The following is a 13,574-nucleotide window of genomic DNA, read 5'->3' as shown; positions in this document are numbered from 1 at the left end:
TTTGCTTGATGCTACGAACTACCTAGAGAAGGTTTCACCGACCTTTCTCCTTCGACGGAACAAAAGGCTGCAATGTTTCAGCATTTTTCTCGATCTCCTCTCCCTGTTGGTGATCACGTGGCAAGATCCTCGTTGAGGGCTGAATATCAGTTTCTCAACGATATTGTTGGTAAGTCCATCCTTGGAAAGGATGTTACCAATGTCTTTTGTACCAAATCCTTTGATATCATGACCGCCATCACAAATGATGTTCCGGTCAACTAGTCAAGGTTGCTATTTGACAACCTAATCTGGATGATTTCCACTCGTCACACCGGCTATATTCCCCAGATAAGCTCTCTCCTTTGGATCTCGGTGTTCCCCTCTGTCCGGGCGTGGGATTGAGCCCATTTCAGCTTATGACAGGAGATTCGGCCGACTCATTCTTCGATCGCTTCGAGAAAGCCTGGAAGAAGAAGCAGAGAGGCAACTCCTCCTCCAGCCGCTAAGGAACCATTCCATCGGACAACCGGTCATTTTGTTTCATGAACCGGTTGTATAATTATTTATGTCAATCTTTTGTGACATTGTCTTAATATCGGTCTAATATTATCTACTTTTATCTTAACGACTCTTAGCATATTAAATTCTAGTTGCATGGGAAACTACAAAAACATTAAACTCAGTTGGTTTCTAACTAGATTCTTCACCTCGGTTCTCATGATCAGTCAAAACTAAAACTTCCCAAGAAATTTGTCTTGAAAACATAAATATTCCTCATACTTTAAAACATTGATAAGACATTTCATATACGGCAGGAATCTCATAATTAATGTCCTTACGTTATCATTCCCTCATTTACACCCTATTTAAAGAAGCCTCACACTCTCTTTCAAAGATCACAACACATTCCACAAGTTTTCAAAGAACACAACTTGCATCTCTCTAAGCACAATCTGAAAAATGTCTCACCCAACACTTCGAAATTACTTGTGTGTCGACTTTGATTCGGTGCTCTCTTCTGATGATGTTGAAACGAAGGAGATCCTCTTTGAATCACTCATCGACACCGGTCTTCGCGGATTTTTGGAAGAATCCGAATCCATTCTTCTTCCTGAGGTATTTGAGTTCTTTTCCAATGCATCCATTCATGACGATCTCATCGTCTTCATAATATACGACAATGTTCTCATTCAAATCTCGGAGGACACACTCGTTGAACTGTTTAACCTCCCGACTGAGGGATTTTCGGATTTCCCACCTTGAGTTAACGGGGGGCATGATGAATATGCTAACCTATTCTTCATCTCTGAAACAGCGGTTCAGAACAACCTCCTTAAAGCCAACCTTGCCTCTCACATCCAAATTCTGCATGAGATCGTCAACCGATCCATTCTATATCAAGTTCCGAATCAGAACTATCCCAAGAAGGCTTTCGATATGATGACCTACATCATAAGTCCAACTCCCATCAACTGGGGCTCGGTCATTTTTGAGAATCTGAAAACAATGGTCGAAACTAAGAAGAAGCTCGGCTACGCTCCACAGCTGAGCCGAATCATTCGATCAATCGCTCCAAATCTTGGACCGGGATCACCGGTGAATCCAACGAACGTCCTCACCAATGAATCGGTGGAAGACAAGATCCGTAGGATTGTTCATAGGTTATAAATTCTAGGTCGGTTAATTTTTTCAACCGCCTATGCTTTTCCAAACCGATATTAGATCGGTTTTATTTTCAATGTGTCAATGCATTTTTATTCATCATAATTAAAATTCCTTGCCGCTTAAATTATTTACCGCTTCTTTTACTACTTACCACCAAAAGTTTTACCGCTTAAAAGTTACCGCCAACAGTTTTGGAGGCAAACTTTGGCGCCCTTTTCTTGATGTGACGGTTCACGTCATTCGATGCGCCGGTTCGCATTCTGAGGCGCGTCCCACGCGGTCTATAAATACATCACATAACTCAAAAAATCATTGCATGTCATTTGTCTTCTCTCTCTCTTACAAACACTCTGAAAATCTAAGCTTTCTCTCAAATCTCTAAAAAACTAAAATGGGTCGGGATTCTACTCTCTTTACTCACATTGTGCAAGTCGACTTCGAAGATCTTCGAACCCATGGTTCGGAAGAGGCTCAACATGTAATTGAATTAATAACGGCCTCGGGTCTGGAGAACTTTCTTGAACGGTCTGTTTGTCATATATTAGGATGCAGTAACGAAGTTTTTCAACAACGCCAAACTAAATGATGAAACCATCTCCACGTCGGTTAGTGGAAAAACCTTCGATCTCACAAAGAAATTGCTTGCTGAAGTTTTTCAGCTACCAACGGAGGGTTGTGATTTTACTAAGGATGCAGATGAAGATGAGACCCTGGCGGTTTGCTGTGACATCTCAAACACTAATGAACCGGTAGTAGTGTCCGGTAAGAAAGGCGACTTGAAACCTGAATACAGGCCGCTCTGCGATATCATATCCAAGTCAATCCAGGCAAGGGGAGGAAACTTCGACAGCCTCACCAGTTCAAAGATTGAAATAATGGCCGGAATAATCAAGAGAGACAATATTAACTTGGCCGAAATAATCTTCTCCAACCTCTGTGAAATGGTGGATCCCAAATCAAACCGATCTCAGGGATACGCCATACAACTTGGCAAACTGTTGCTTCATCTCGATATCAGGACCGGTCCAAGTATCTTCCTTCCAAGTTCCAAGATATTAAAATCAGTACACTTCACGAGACCCGACAAGACGAAAGTTTCAGCAGTTAAACGGCCGAAGGCTCAAACCAAGAAAAATCAGCCTAAGAAAAAGAAGGCTCCGATGGCAAAAGAAACCGGGAGCGAAAAGACAAAAACCGCTCCTCATACATCTGGCTCGGTGAACGTTCAAGCCGATGTTCTAAATCCTGCTGCCTCCACGGCTAGCATATCTAGCCGCTCCAAGGACAACTCAGCACTTCGAGTTAGTGCTTCCTCTACATCTCCTAATAATGAAACCGAGAAGGATCGATTAGACAATGCAGATAGGGCAAGCAACAAAGGGAAAGAAAAATTAATCGATCAAGTGGACAACGATGAAGGACATCCAGCGGTATATTTTGAAGACGAATTTATCAACGAAACCGGTCCAATCAACCAACCGGAAACGACTATAGGAACCGACACTAAGGAAGATCTAATCAAGGCTATGGGGGATTCAGTTGTTACCTAAATTTTTAAGCAGCTCAATGAAAAGGCACACGAAGTAAGTAACGTCTTCTATCAATGGGCTCTTATAAGAACGGAAATCGGTTTCACCGACATGTTACCCGAATGTCCTGCCCATTTAAAATGTGAAATGCTAGTGGACATCGAGAAAATGGTGTTTGACTTGGCAAAAACGAAGAGTGTTGCGGTTGCTCTTAAGAGAGGAAAGCTGGTGGAAACACACGCCAGACTGAGAGAAATCACCGACTCCATCCTCAACATACAACGACGATGCAATGAAATGAACGTCATTGATCAGATGGTGCAAGAATCACTAAAGAAAAAGGAACAAGAACTGAATGACACAATGACACAGCTGAAATCAGAAACCGGTCAATAGAATAAAGCTCCCCAGTCCTCACGGTTAGAATTTGATGATGAAGAGAGGTCATAAAGATCAAAGTTTGACGCCGGACAAACTTCAAAGAAGGCCGACAACACCTCTCCTCAACCAAAATCCCCGGTCAAGACTTCTTCGGGTAAGTCTTCTGACCGACAAAATATTAACACCGGGACGGATAATCAGCTATCTAGTCAGAATGAATCCCCATGTAAAGATCAACTGACGGCGTCAGCTATGGCTATATCCGAAGACAGAATCAAAGCATGCCTCGAAGAATTCTTCCGCGACACCATCGCACTGTGGCAAGAAAAGCTGGAGGAACGCACAGAAATATCTTACCGAATGATTGAGTCTACGAACCAGCAGCTTAGTTCAACGGTTCAAAGGATTGCAACCTTTGAAGAGGGACATTCTCAAACCGAATCTTCATTACAAGCGGTTTCAGTACAACTTGAAGAATTGATCGTGGCTAAGATGGAAGCCGACGAAGCACAAAACAAACAAAATGAGATAGCAGCCTTAAAGGTCCAAGAGGAAGAAAATGAAAGACTGGGAGTTTTAAAAGAAAGGGAATAGGCGGATGCGGATATGGCCCGACAAGTGATGAAGCAGAGCATGCCGATCCGGAATTGACGGAACCGAATAAAACATCTTCTATTTTGGTTGTCCATACAACACGAGCCGAAACGAAAAAGAGAAAACAGGCCGAAAAGGCAGCGGCTAAAAAGGTTCAAAAGCTGATGGACAATAATGCTGAACCATCTGGTGTATCACCAATCGACTTGGAACAATCAGACTCTGATGAAATTGAGGAGAATATTCCACTGCTAAAAAGAACTCGGATTCCTCCGCTCAATGTGATTCCACTGCGAACAATTCCTCCAAGTCATATTCCTCAACGAACGTTGGTCTCTCAAGCACCTCCTGCTCCACCAGCACGGTCTTCATCAATAACCGGCTACTCAGCCATACTAGCATCTTCCTCCAGACCGGGCTTCGATCTGTGTAATCCGGGAAAGGGACTCATGTCTGCGTACCTCCGGGAAATTATGAACAAGAAGGACGATAAGAAGAGGGAATAAATTTTCACTTATTTATCTTATGTTTATCTTCTACTATTCTCTATATATTAAGTATTTTTGGAAAACCGGTCTACTCTTTACTTTTTGCATGGCTTTGAATATTTTAAATAAAATAATCAAAAAGGGAGAAATTGAGTTTTCAAAATTTTCCAAAGTCTTTTCCAAAATATTCTCCAAAACAACAAACTTTTTAAACGGCCACCGGACGCATGGTTTTGAATATTTTAAATAAAATAATCAAAAATAGAGAAATTGTTAGATAAATTTGACCGGTCAATAAGAACTTAACCAAACAAACTTATTGTGCATGAACGGTCAAGAACTCCAACCGGTCAAGAAATCAAGCCGACTAGAAGAAGCAAATGATATATCTAAAAACCTGAAGCTATCCGGTTGAACTGAACAACCGGTAAACATAATCAGTTGAAGTGAAGAGTACAATCCAAATCCAACGAGAAGACTATTTAGAGAAAGAAGTCAAGGATGTCAAATTGAGAATAGTGTACAAATTGGTGCAAACAATTACTTTGAGTATATACAGAAGATTACATCAAAGGATCAGACTGTAACATTTCCATATTCATACAAGTCTGATGATACGCTGCAGGCTGCAGAAGATTGTCTGAAGAAAAGTTACCATTTTGGTATAAGTCAAATGAGCAACTTCCCAGGTGCAGGCAACTATCCAACTGACAGTTGCTATAATCAAGCAAAGACAAATGAAGCCGGTCTGATTCATGTCTTAAACGCATTTAATGCTATGCTGATCCTCTTCTCAACCAATCAGTTTCAAGGATTTCCCTGAAGGTATCCGTTGAAGAAATGTGATCGTTGACACATTTCACCTATAAAAGGAGAAGCTGAAGAAGCAAGAACACACAGACATATACACAGAACAAAAAAACAAGTTACGAAGTTACAAAGTGATCAAAATCCCTTATCTCTCTAAAAGATTCAAAGCTTAAGTGTGCATTTGTGAAGTGTATTACAATTTCTGTGAGAGTTGTAAGAGTGATTATCGAGCAGTAAATAAAACTCGATCGTGTATTGTGTTTGAGTATTCTTAGGGAATATCCTTCTCATTGTTTGAGAAGAAGGGGTGGCGTAGGAGTTTTATAAAAACCTATGTCTTATGTTTTATTTTCTATCGGCTCTATATCCGAACTGATTCATATCATTCTAACCGCCTCACTAATCTTCAAACCGATATTCAAACCGATATTCCTCAAGTCTCATCTCTATTCATTCTGTGTGTGTTGCTTCAATCTGAAACAAACCACTTCCGCACTTGAACCCGGTTCAAGGGTTTGTGACAGCTTGTGTAGTATTGAAACCGATGATAATTCTTAACCGGATTAACGCCAACCGTTGAGTGTTGTTAGAGATTATCCTTTAGTCGGACCCCGGTCCACTATCGGCGATCTAAATCCTAATAGTTACAGAAGCTCATCAGTAACGACTTTACTAGTTTTCAGTAACGACATTCGCCTTTACTGATGCTATTTTTTTACTAGTGATATAGTTATTTTATAAATAAATCAGATTTATTTTAATAAATCTAAACTTTACAAGTTCTTATATTGATTCTAACTAATATGTAATATGTAGAGGATAATTAGGTATTTTATTTTAATATTTTTATGTTCTCTTAACTAAATGTCTTAAATATCACAACATATTATAATTAGTTGTATATCTCCAACCAAATAAAATAACATATAATTATATATACTTTATATTACCTAATTATTACACATATCAAACGGAGCTTAATTGTGACAAAAGAGATTAATTGATTTCTTTATGTAGAGATTTCACTATTTATTACTCAATCCCTATCTATATACAATTCAATCCTTTGAAGAATCTTAACCTAACCAATGTAAGACAAATAAGAACTTTCCAAATGCAAATCACATCTAGGTCCTATACATATGCAAATTGATCATAACCACATGAACAACAAAGAGAGACAAATTAAGATCATTATTGCTCTATCAATGGCCTGGATTTTTTTGAAAGCTCCTCTTGTCTTTCTCATATTGTTGTCAACATCTATCTCCTCTTCCATGGCCACTACCCTCAAGTTTCAAGCTGTCAAAGGCGGTTATTGGCCCTCGTGGGATCTTAACTTCCCTCCGTCCGCCATCAACACATCTTACTTCACTCACATCTACTATGCTTTCCTTTCTCCAAACAATGTCACATTTGAGTTTAACGTTTCAAATTCAGAAACCATTGGACTAAGAAGCTTCACTTCGACCCTCCACAACAAGAATCCGCCCGTGAAAGCGATCTTTTCGGTTGGGGGAGCGGCAGAAGGGGCGGCGCTTTTTTCTCGAATGGCATCAAAATCCTCCTCTCGCAAAAACTTCATTTGTTCTTCCATAAAAGTGGCTAGAGATTTCGGTTTTGATGGGGTCGATCTCGATTGGGAATTCCCCACGACACCAAATGACATGCGAAACTTCGGCCTTTTGTTACATGAATGGCGAGCCGAAGCCCAAAAGGAGGCGAGGGAAACGGGCAAAGCCGAAATTCTCATTGTCGCCGCGGTTTACTATAAAGCGGACATCATAGGACTGGGTGGGCCTTATCGGGCATATCCAATATCTTCAATAGCGAAGAATTTGGACTGGATCAACGCCATGTGTTACGATTATAAAGGTTCATGGGACACCTCAGCGACAGGTGCTCATGCAGCACTTTTCGACCCGAAAGGTAACCTGAGCACGAGTTACGGACTTTCTTCATGGATACGGGCCGGGCTTCCTCAGAGCAAGTTGATTATGGGCATACCGCTCTATGGAAAAACGTGGAAACTCAAAGATCCGAGAGATTATGGGATTGGGTCGCAAGCAGTGGGTGTTGGGCCGGGTCAAAATGGGCAAGGAACACTAACTTATGCTGAGGTGGAGGCTTTTAACAAAGAGAATGATGCCACGGTGGTGCATGACGTGGACACCATGTCAGCTTATTCTTTCTCGGGTACTTCTTGGATTGGGTATGATGATGATTGGACAAGTATGGTGAAGGTTGGGTATGCTCAAGGTCTTGGCTTACGTGGCTACTTCTTTTGGGCCATCAATGGGGACTATAATTGGAAAGTATCTAGACAAGGTACTATTGGATCTTATTTTCTCTAATTTATTTTGTCTCATTTTTATAGAAATGTTTTAAATTAAATAATTTTTATTATACATTATACAGTCTCTAAGTATTGTTTAAATTTATGTTAAATTTGCAGCTTCAAAGATATGGGTACTCTAGAAGTTAAAAGTCCAATCTTTCTTCATTTCTAACGGAGAAAAAAGCTGGTTGGTACAACTTTGGTTTGGAATAAATAAATTATATGTTCGGCTCTATTTGTTTCTTACATGTTTGGTTTTATTGTTTTGATGTTTGTGTTTGGATTTAGTTTGTTAATTTAAAAATGGTTAGCTAGCTAACTTATTCTATAATGTAATATAAACAAAAAAATGGCTTGACCATTGATTGTAGTGTGACCCGTTATATCAAAATCTTATTCAAACAAATAATTATTTGATTGTTTGGATAAAAATTAAAGTCGAGTTTTAATATTTAAAAATTAAGAGCACTATAGAGGAAGACTTTGTTGAGCGTCATGATACAGCACCTTATGTGTGAGTTCATGTCAACAAAAAAAAAAATTAAAAATTAATATCAAGTCTATGTATTCTCTATACCTTAATTTTATTTTATTTATTTATCTCTCTACCTTAATTATCTATCTCTCTTAATTTTATTGCAAGTCATTAAATAAATGATCATTATAATTGAATTATAATTCTAATTTCAATTATGTCAAAACTCACCAAACCAAAAAAGCCTAAAAGATTATTTTCTTTTAAAAATCTCATACAAAATACAGGTGGTTTAATTTCCATCCTACATATAATTTAATTCAGATTAAAGTAATAAAAACCTAACATAAATAAATTAATTTTTCATTTTTATGATTTGTTATATATTAATTATCAAGATTTAATGATTAATTTGATTATTTTACTTCGTATACCTAATTTACGTGTTAGTTTGTATTATTAATTAATATTAAATAATATTATTTTGTACTAATTATTTTTCATAAATTGTACACTTAAATTAAAAAAAACAAAGACAATAAAAAAGACAATAAAAAGTACAATGAAAAATATTAAGTAATGTGACCAAATAAAAAATCAAAAACAAAAATACAATATATAAAAAATAAAAAACAAAAATACAATATATTAAATCAAACCAATTTTCTCTCCTATCTTAATATCTTTTTTATAATTTTTCTCACTCCCTTTCTTCTCTCATTTCTCTATTATCCTTCTTATCTACATTAGTTGATAAATAATATCCCATATTTGTGGACTGAACGATCGATTTAATAAAACTAAAATTCTAAAATTTTTTGAAGCTCAAGAAAGAAAAATTCAAACAGATTATAAAAAATTATAAAAAAATGTAAAAATTTTCAGTGAAAAGACAATTATAATCCAATTTTAAAATGTTAAGCAGAGAGAAGCAAATAAAATAGATATAATATTATTTCATTAATTTATGATGTGCACATTCCAAAGAGGCGCTCTAAATGTGTTTATGTAAAAGACGCTTTATATATATTTTTTTAGAGAAATGATTAGGTGAGGGAATTTTGTGAGAGAATGACTTAGCATAATCTTCGTTGAAAAAATCAAATAGTTTCTCTTTTTTTTCTCTTTACTCTCTCTTTTATATTTTCCAACCAATGAAGGTGATGTCAAGTCATTCCATCTCTCTATCACTTCTCATTTTATTAATAATTAAAAGGTTCATACTAACATGCATCCAAAAAATTAAATATTTAATTAAGACTATATTACTTCCTAAATTTCCAATCAATTTAGTTTGAAAGTAAATTATCTACTCAATTGTGTCTATAACAATCTGTAAACGATTTTAATATGTCAATTCATACATTAAAATATTTCCATTTTTTTATATTAGTTGTGTAGTTTATAATTGATATTTTGTCTTGAAAGTAAAAATAATTGTACAAATACAATTAAAGTATATTTTTTTCAAAATATTCCTACAACTAAAATAAAAATTATTTAAGCATTGACAAAAAAAAATTAACCACTAAATTCAATTAATTGGTTGGGATCTTCAAGAAGTGCAATGAGATCCCTTTCTGAACTAATCTTATGTTGAACATAGTCGTTATATTCGATTGCTCCCACATCGTCATGATGATAGTTTATAAATGATTTTTAATGGCTTACTTTGGTTATTAAATATTCTCATATTTCTTTTCACCAAATAGTCTACTAGAACATTATAAGGACACACATTCATCATGTAAGTTTTGCTTTCTTAGCATCCTCGGTCATTGCTTCCCAATAGCCTTCGACGATTTTGACATAACTCATTGCATTCTAGTCAAATTCCATTAAATGACTATAAATATTTTCCATAATGTGATAGTATAAAAGATGATGGGAAGTCGTCTCTACCTCTTTGCAATACATACAACAACTATTCACAATAATTATGATTTTTATGAGGCAGGAAGGCTTCGTGCACGTGTCAGTTTTTAATTTTATTTAGAAACGTGTTTAGTTTGAAAAAAGATTAATTTTTAAATAATCAAATTTTAGGAAAATCTTAATTTTTTTAAATTTAATAATCAAATCTCATAACTTACTCTTTGAATATCTTAAAAGAGATGACGAATAAATTTTATTAAAGAAATTTTATATTTTGTAAATTTATTTATTTTAAAATTAATTTTTTTAAAGAGTCCACACTTGATTAATAACTCAAGAAAATATTGTATGTGTACAAATAAATTTTAGATATTCTTCTTTGGTTCGATGTTTGATGACACTCGGAAAATGACTTTCGTGTTATATCATTCGTGCCCGTTAAAAACGGTCTCTACTCATAAAAATTTGATTAATTTTTTAGAAAATTGGATTTTAAGTTTTATTTATCCAATTATATTTGAAGTTTCTTGATATATATTTGAATTTAACATTTAAATTTTAAAATAAATATTCATACATGTGATTGATGTTGAAAATTGTGAAAAAATAGTAACTAAAATCTATATTTTAATGTGTTAAATTTAAAAATAAATCTAAACAAGTCATTACATTTTTTTAAAACTATTCTAAAACTATTTTAAAAGTATATTCTACTTTCTTTTTAGATTTAAAAAAATAGTTTAAAGCCTTAAAATGTTAAAATAAGGAATAAACAAACAGACTATAGGTTGCGATGAATCGAACGCGTGGTGGGCCGCTAGTCGAAGGAATGTGGTTCATGAGTTCTCTAGGCTAGCTAAGGCATGGTCTAGGTGGGGTCAATGTGGTTCGGTCATTGGTCAACGTGGGGCGAGGCGCGTGGGTGGACTAGGCGAGGCGTGGTTGACTCAAGCGTTGAAGACTAGATTTTGTCTTTTTCTAAGAGCCTCCAATTGCGATTCTAAAGATATGGAAAGCTTTGTCTCTCATTTTAGAACGCGTAGGAGTACTCCTAAATCGTCATTAGATCGATGAAGACCTCAATAAAGCCACACAAAATATGATACTTTTAATTGGAAAAAATCACTTTTTAATTCAATTTAATTTGAATTCTAAAGTTATGAATATCTTCTTTAAGATCATTAAAGTTAAAACCCAATTGGACAAAATCAACTAGTTGTGAGTTTACACGAATTTCAAATTAAAATACGAAGCCTTTTTTTGAAAATTTTAAATTTCGGCAAGCATGACTCAAATCATTCTCAAACGGTTTAGAAATACTCTCAATATCATTTACAAATGATTGAGAATCTTATTGGATCTCCATTAACTCAAGCACAAAAATCTGTTTTTTTTTTAATTTTAAAATAAAATTGGGTATTTTCAATTTGGGTTGATGGATTCAAATTGACTTTAATAGAAAGTTTATAAATTGTCTTAGGATCAAATTCAAATCATGAAATTGGATAATCATGAGATATTGAAGAACACATGAACTGAAATATAAAAATTTCATGTTTTGTTCATGACATGAATTAAAACATGAAAGATGGTTTACAACGAACTTAATAACACTCCTAGACAAAGATTAAGTATTATTCTAAGCTTTCATTGAACAAAGATTAAAAATAACTCTAAGGTGAAGTTTTTGGATGAACCATAATTGAGATTAGATGTTTTATACTAGGATTTCTAAATTCTCAAAAAAAAAAATGGAAAATTTTAATGGTGGATTATGGAGGAGGGTTATTAATTGCATGATATTGTTGAAATTCATTAGATGTATGTTGCAGAAAATAAGATCCTATCTTAACATCTATTTAGGATGTTCATACATTTAGCGATTAAAAGCATTATCAAAAAGGTGATACCTTTGATGCGTGAATCTAGTATATTTTGTAGTATAAAGGATGAGAGTCCCACGTGTTGCTCCTCTAGTTGGTCCACACGAGCTCGTCAAGATTCAGTTAACTTCGACTGCTAGGACGAAAGAACAACATAAGCAATCTAATTGCTTATGGAAAAGAATGAGGTTTTCGATTACTGCTTCTCTCTCTCCCAGATCCCTATTTAAGTTGTTAAATTAGAGAGTTAGGGAAAGAGAAAACCAAAAGACCATCTTTTGGCATTCCTCCGTTTCGGAATTAATATTCATGATAAATATTTTGTTTCATAAATAAAATATTATTTCTATCATGTTTCCATAATCAATTTACCAAGATTAATTATTTTATTTCATAAATAAAATATTATTTCTATCATGTTTCCATAATCAATTTACCATTTTTAATTATTTTATTTCATCAATCAAATATTATTTATAATTATTAATAATATCTAATATATTATTCATAATTGGATTTCATTTCCATTAATCTATTCTGCCAACTCTAAGTGTGTGACCTCATAGGACCCAATTATAATAGCTATGAGTTTAACCCCATTAATCGTAGTTGGCTTTTAGCAAAGCATTGCGACTTCTAACATAATCAGATTAAATTATTACCGTTAATTGTCCTATCCAGGTTTAGTCATTACATATTAAATTAAAGGACACATTTCCTTCAATCTCCCACTTGTCCTTAAACAAGTGTGCAATATAAGATACTTTTGTCTCTTAATGTCTTATTTGATGATATGGTGATATTTATATCCTTTATCAAATATGTTTCTTGAACTTTGAGTTCGAACTGTCAATAAAACGGATGATTCAAGTAATTTATCCGAGCATGGCAATGCATTTTTCAGTTCTTACCCTTCAAGTGGCGAGACACCATTCATTTCCAATGTATCATGTTATACACGAAGTAGGAGGACTTCTCCAGCCTTGTATGACTATCGCTCCCACTCAATTTTAACAATCCCAACAACTATTTTTATAACTCCCTTTTATGGAAGTGTTTAACAGTGTCAAAGAAATACCAATTATCAAGAGAGACCATAACATACTCATGTTTGAGGAATCTACTAAACATGATTTTACTTAAAATTCTACAAATTTTGCAGATTCTTAAGCCGTTCAGTCTTACATGTATCCTCCATACACATATATATAAATGACTAGAAATCTCTATGTCCCTTTAGCCCATGAAATCTGGCACTATCAATCAACTTACAATATAGTTACATATAAAATCATCTATGTCCATTTGATGATTTCGAACTATAGACTTTTAATAATTCAAAACTTCATTTCTCTTAATAAGGTTTCATTCACCAGAACACTTAAGGTGATCTCATTTGTTAATAATGAATTATTTGGACATATTATTCAATATTGATTAGAAAAATATATAAATAAGAATTAAATATCATATATCATAAAATTATTAAGTCAAACATAGAACTAGTGTCAAACACTTATAAAAGCTCAATTAGTACAAAAGCAAAATCAAAGC

General features: G+C 34.7%; 1 protein-coding gene across 1 annotated transcript; it reads left to right on the top strand.

Moving 5' to 3' along the window:
• Positions 1–6,649: 6,649 nt before the first annotated feature.
• LOC124913213 (class V chitinase CHIT5b-like) lies at positions 6,650–7,927 on the top strand. Its single transcript, XM_047453811.1, has 2 exons — positions 6,650–7,777; positions 7,905–7,927. The coding sequence occupies exons 1-2, from the start codon at positions 6,658–6,660 to the stop codon at positions 7,925–7,927; spliced, it is 1,143 nt and encodes a 380-aa protein (XP_047309767.1). The 5' UTR covers positions 6,650–6,657.
• The last annotated feature ends 5,647 nt before the right edge of the window (positions 7,928–13,574 follow it).

This window comes from Impatiens glandulifera, chromosome 8 (assembly GCF_907164915.1).
Source record: "Impatiens glandulifera chromosome 8, dImpGla2.1, whole genome shotgun sequence".
Taxonomy (NCBI): Eukaryota; Viridiplantae; Streptophyta; class Magnoliopsida; order Ericales; family Balsaminaceae; genus Impatiens; species Impatiens glandulifera.
This window is presented reverse-complemented; position numbering and strand designations above follow the sequence as displayed.

Excerpts from the sequence above, each read along its gene's own strand:
- LOC124913213 (XM_047453811.1), top strand. The coding sequence starts at position 6,658 with ATGGCCTGGATTTTTTTGAAAGCTCCTCTTGTCTTTCTCATATTGTTG. Across the intron at positions 7,778-7,904 it reads TTGGAAAGTATCTAGACAAG|CTTCAAAGATATGGGTACTC; the intron begins GTACTATTGGAT and ends TTAAATTTGCAG.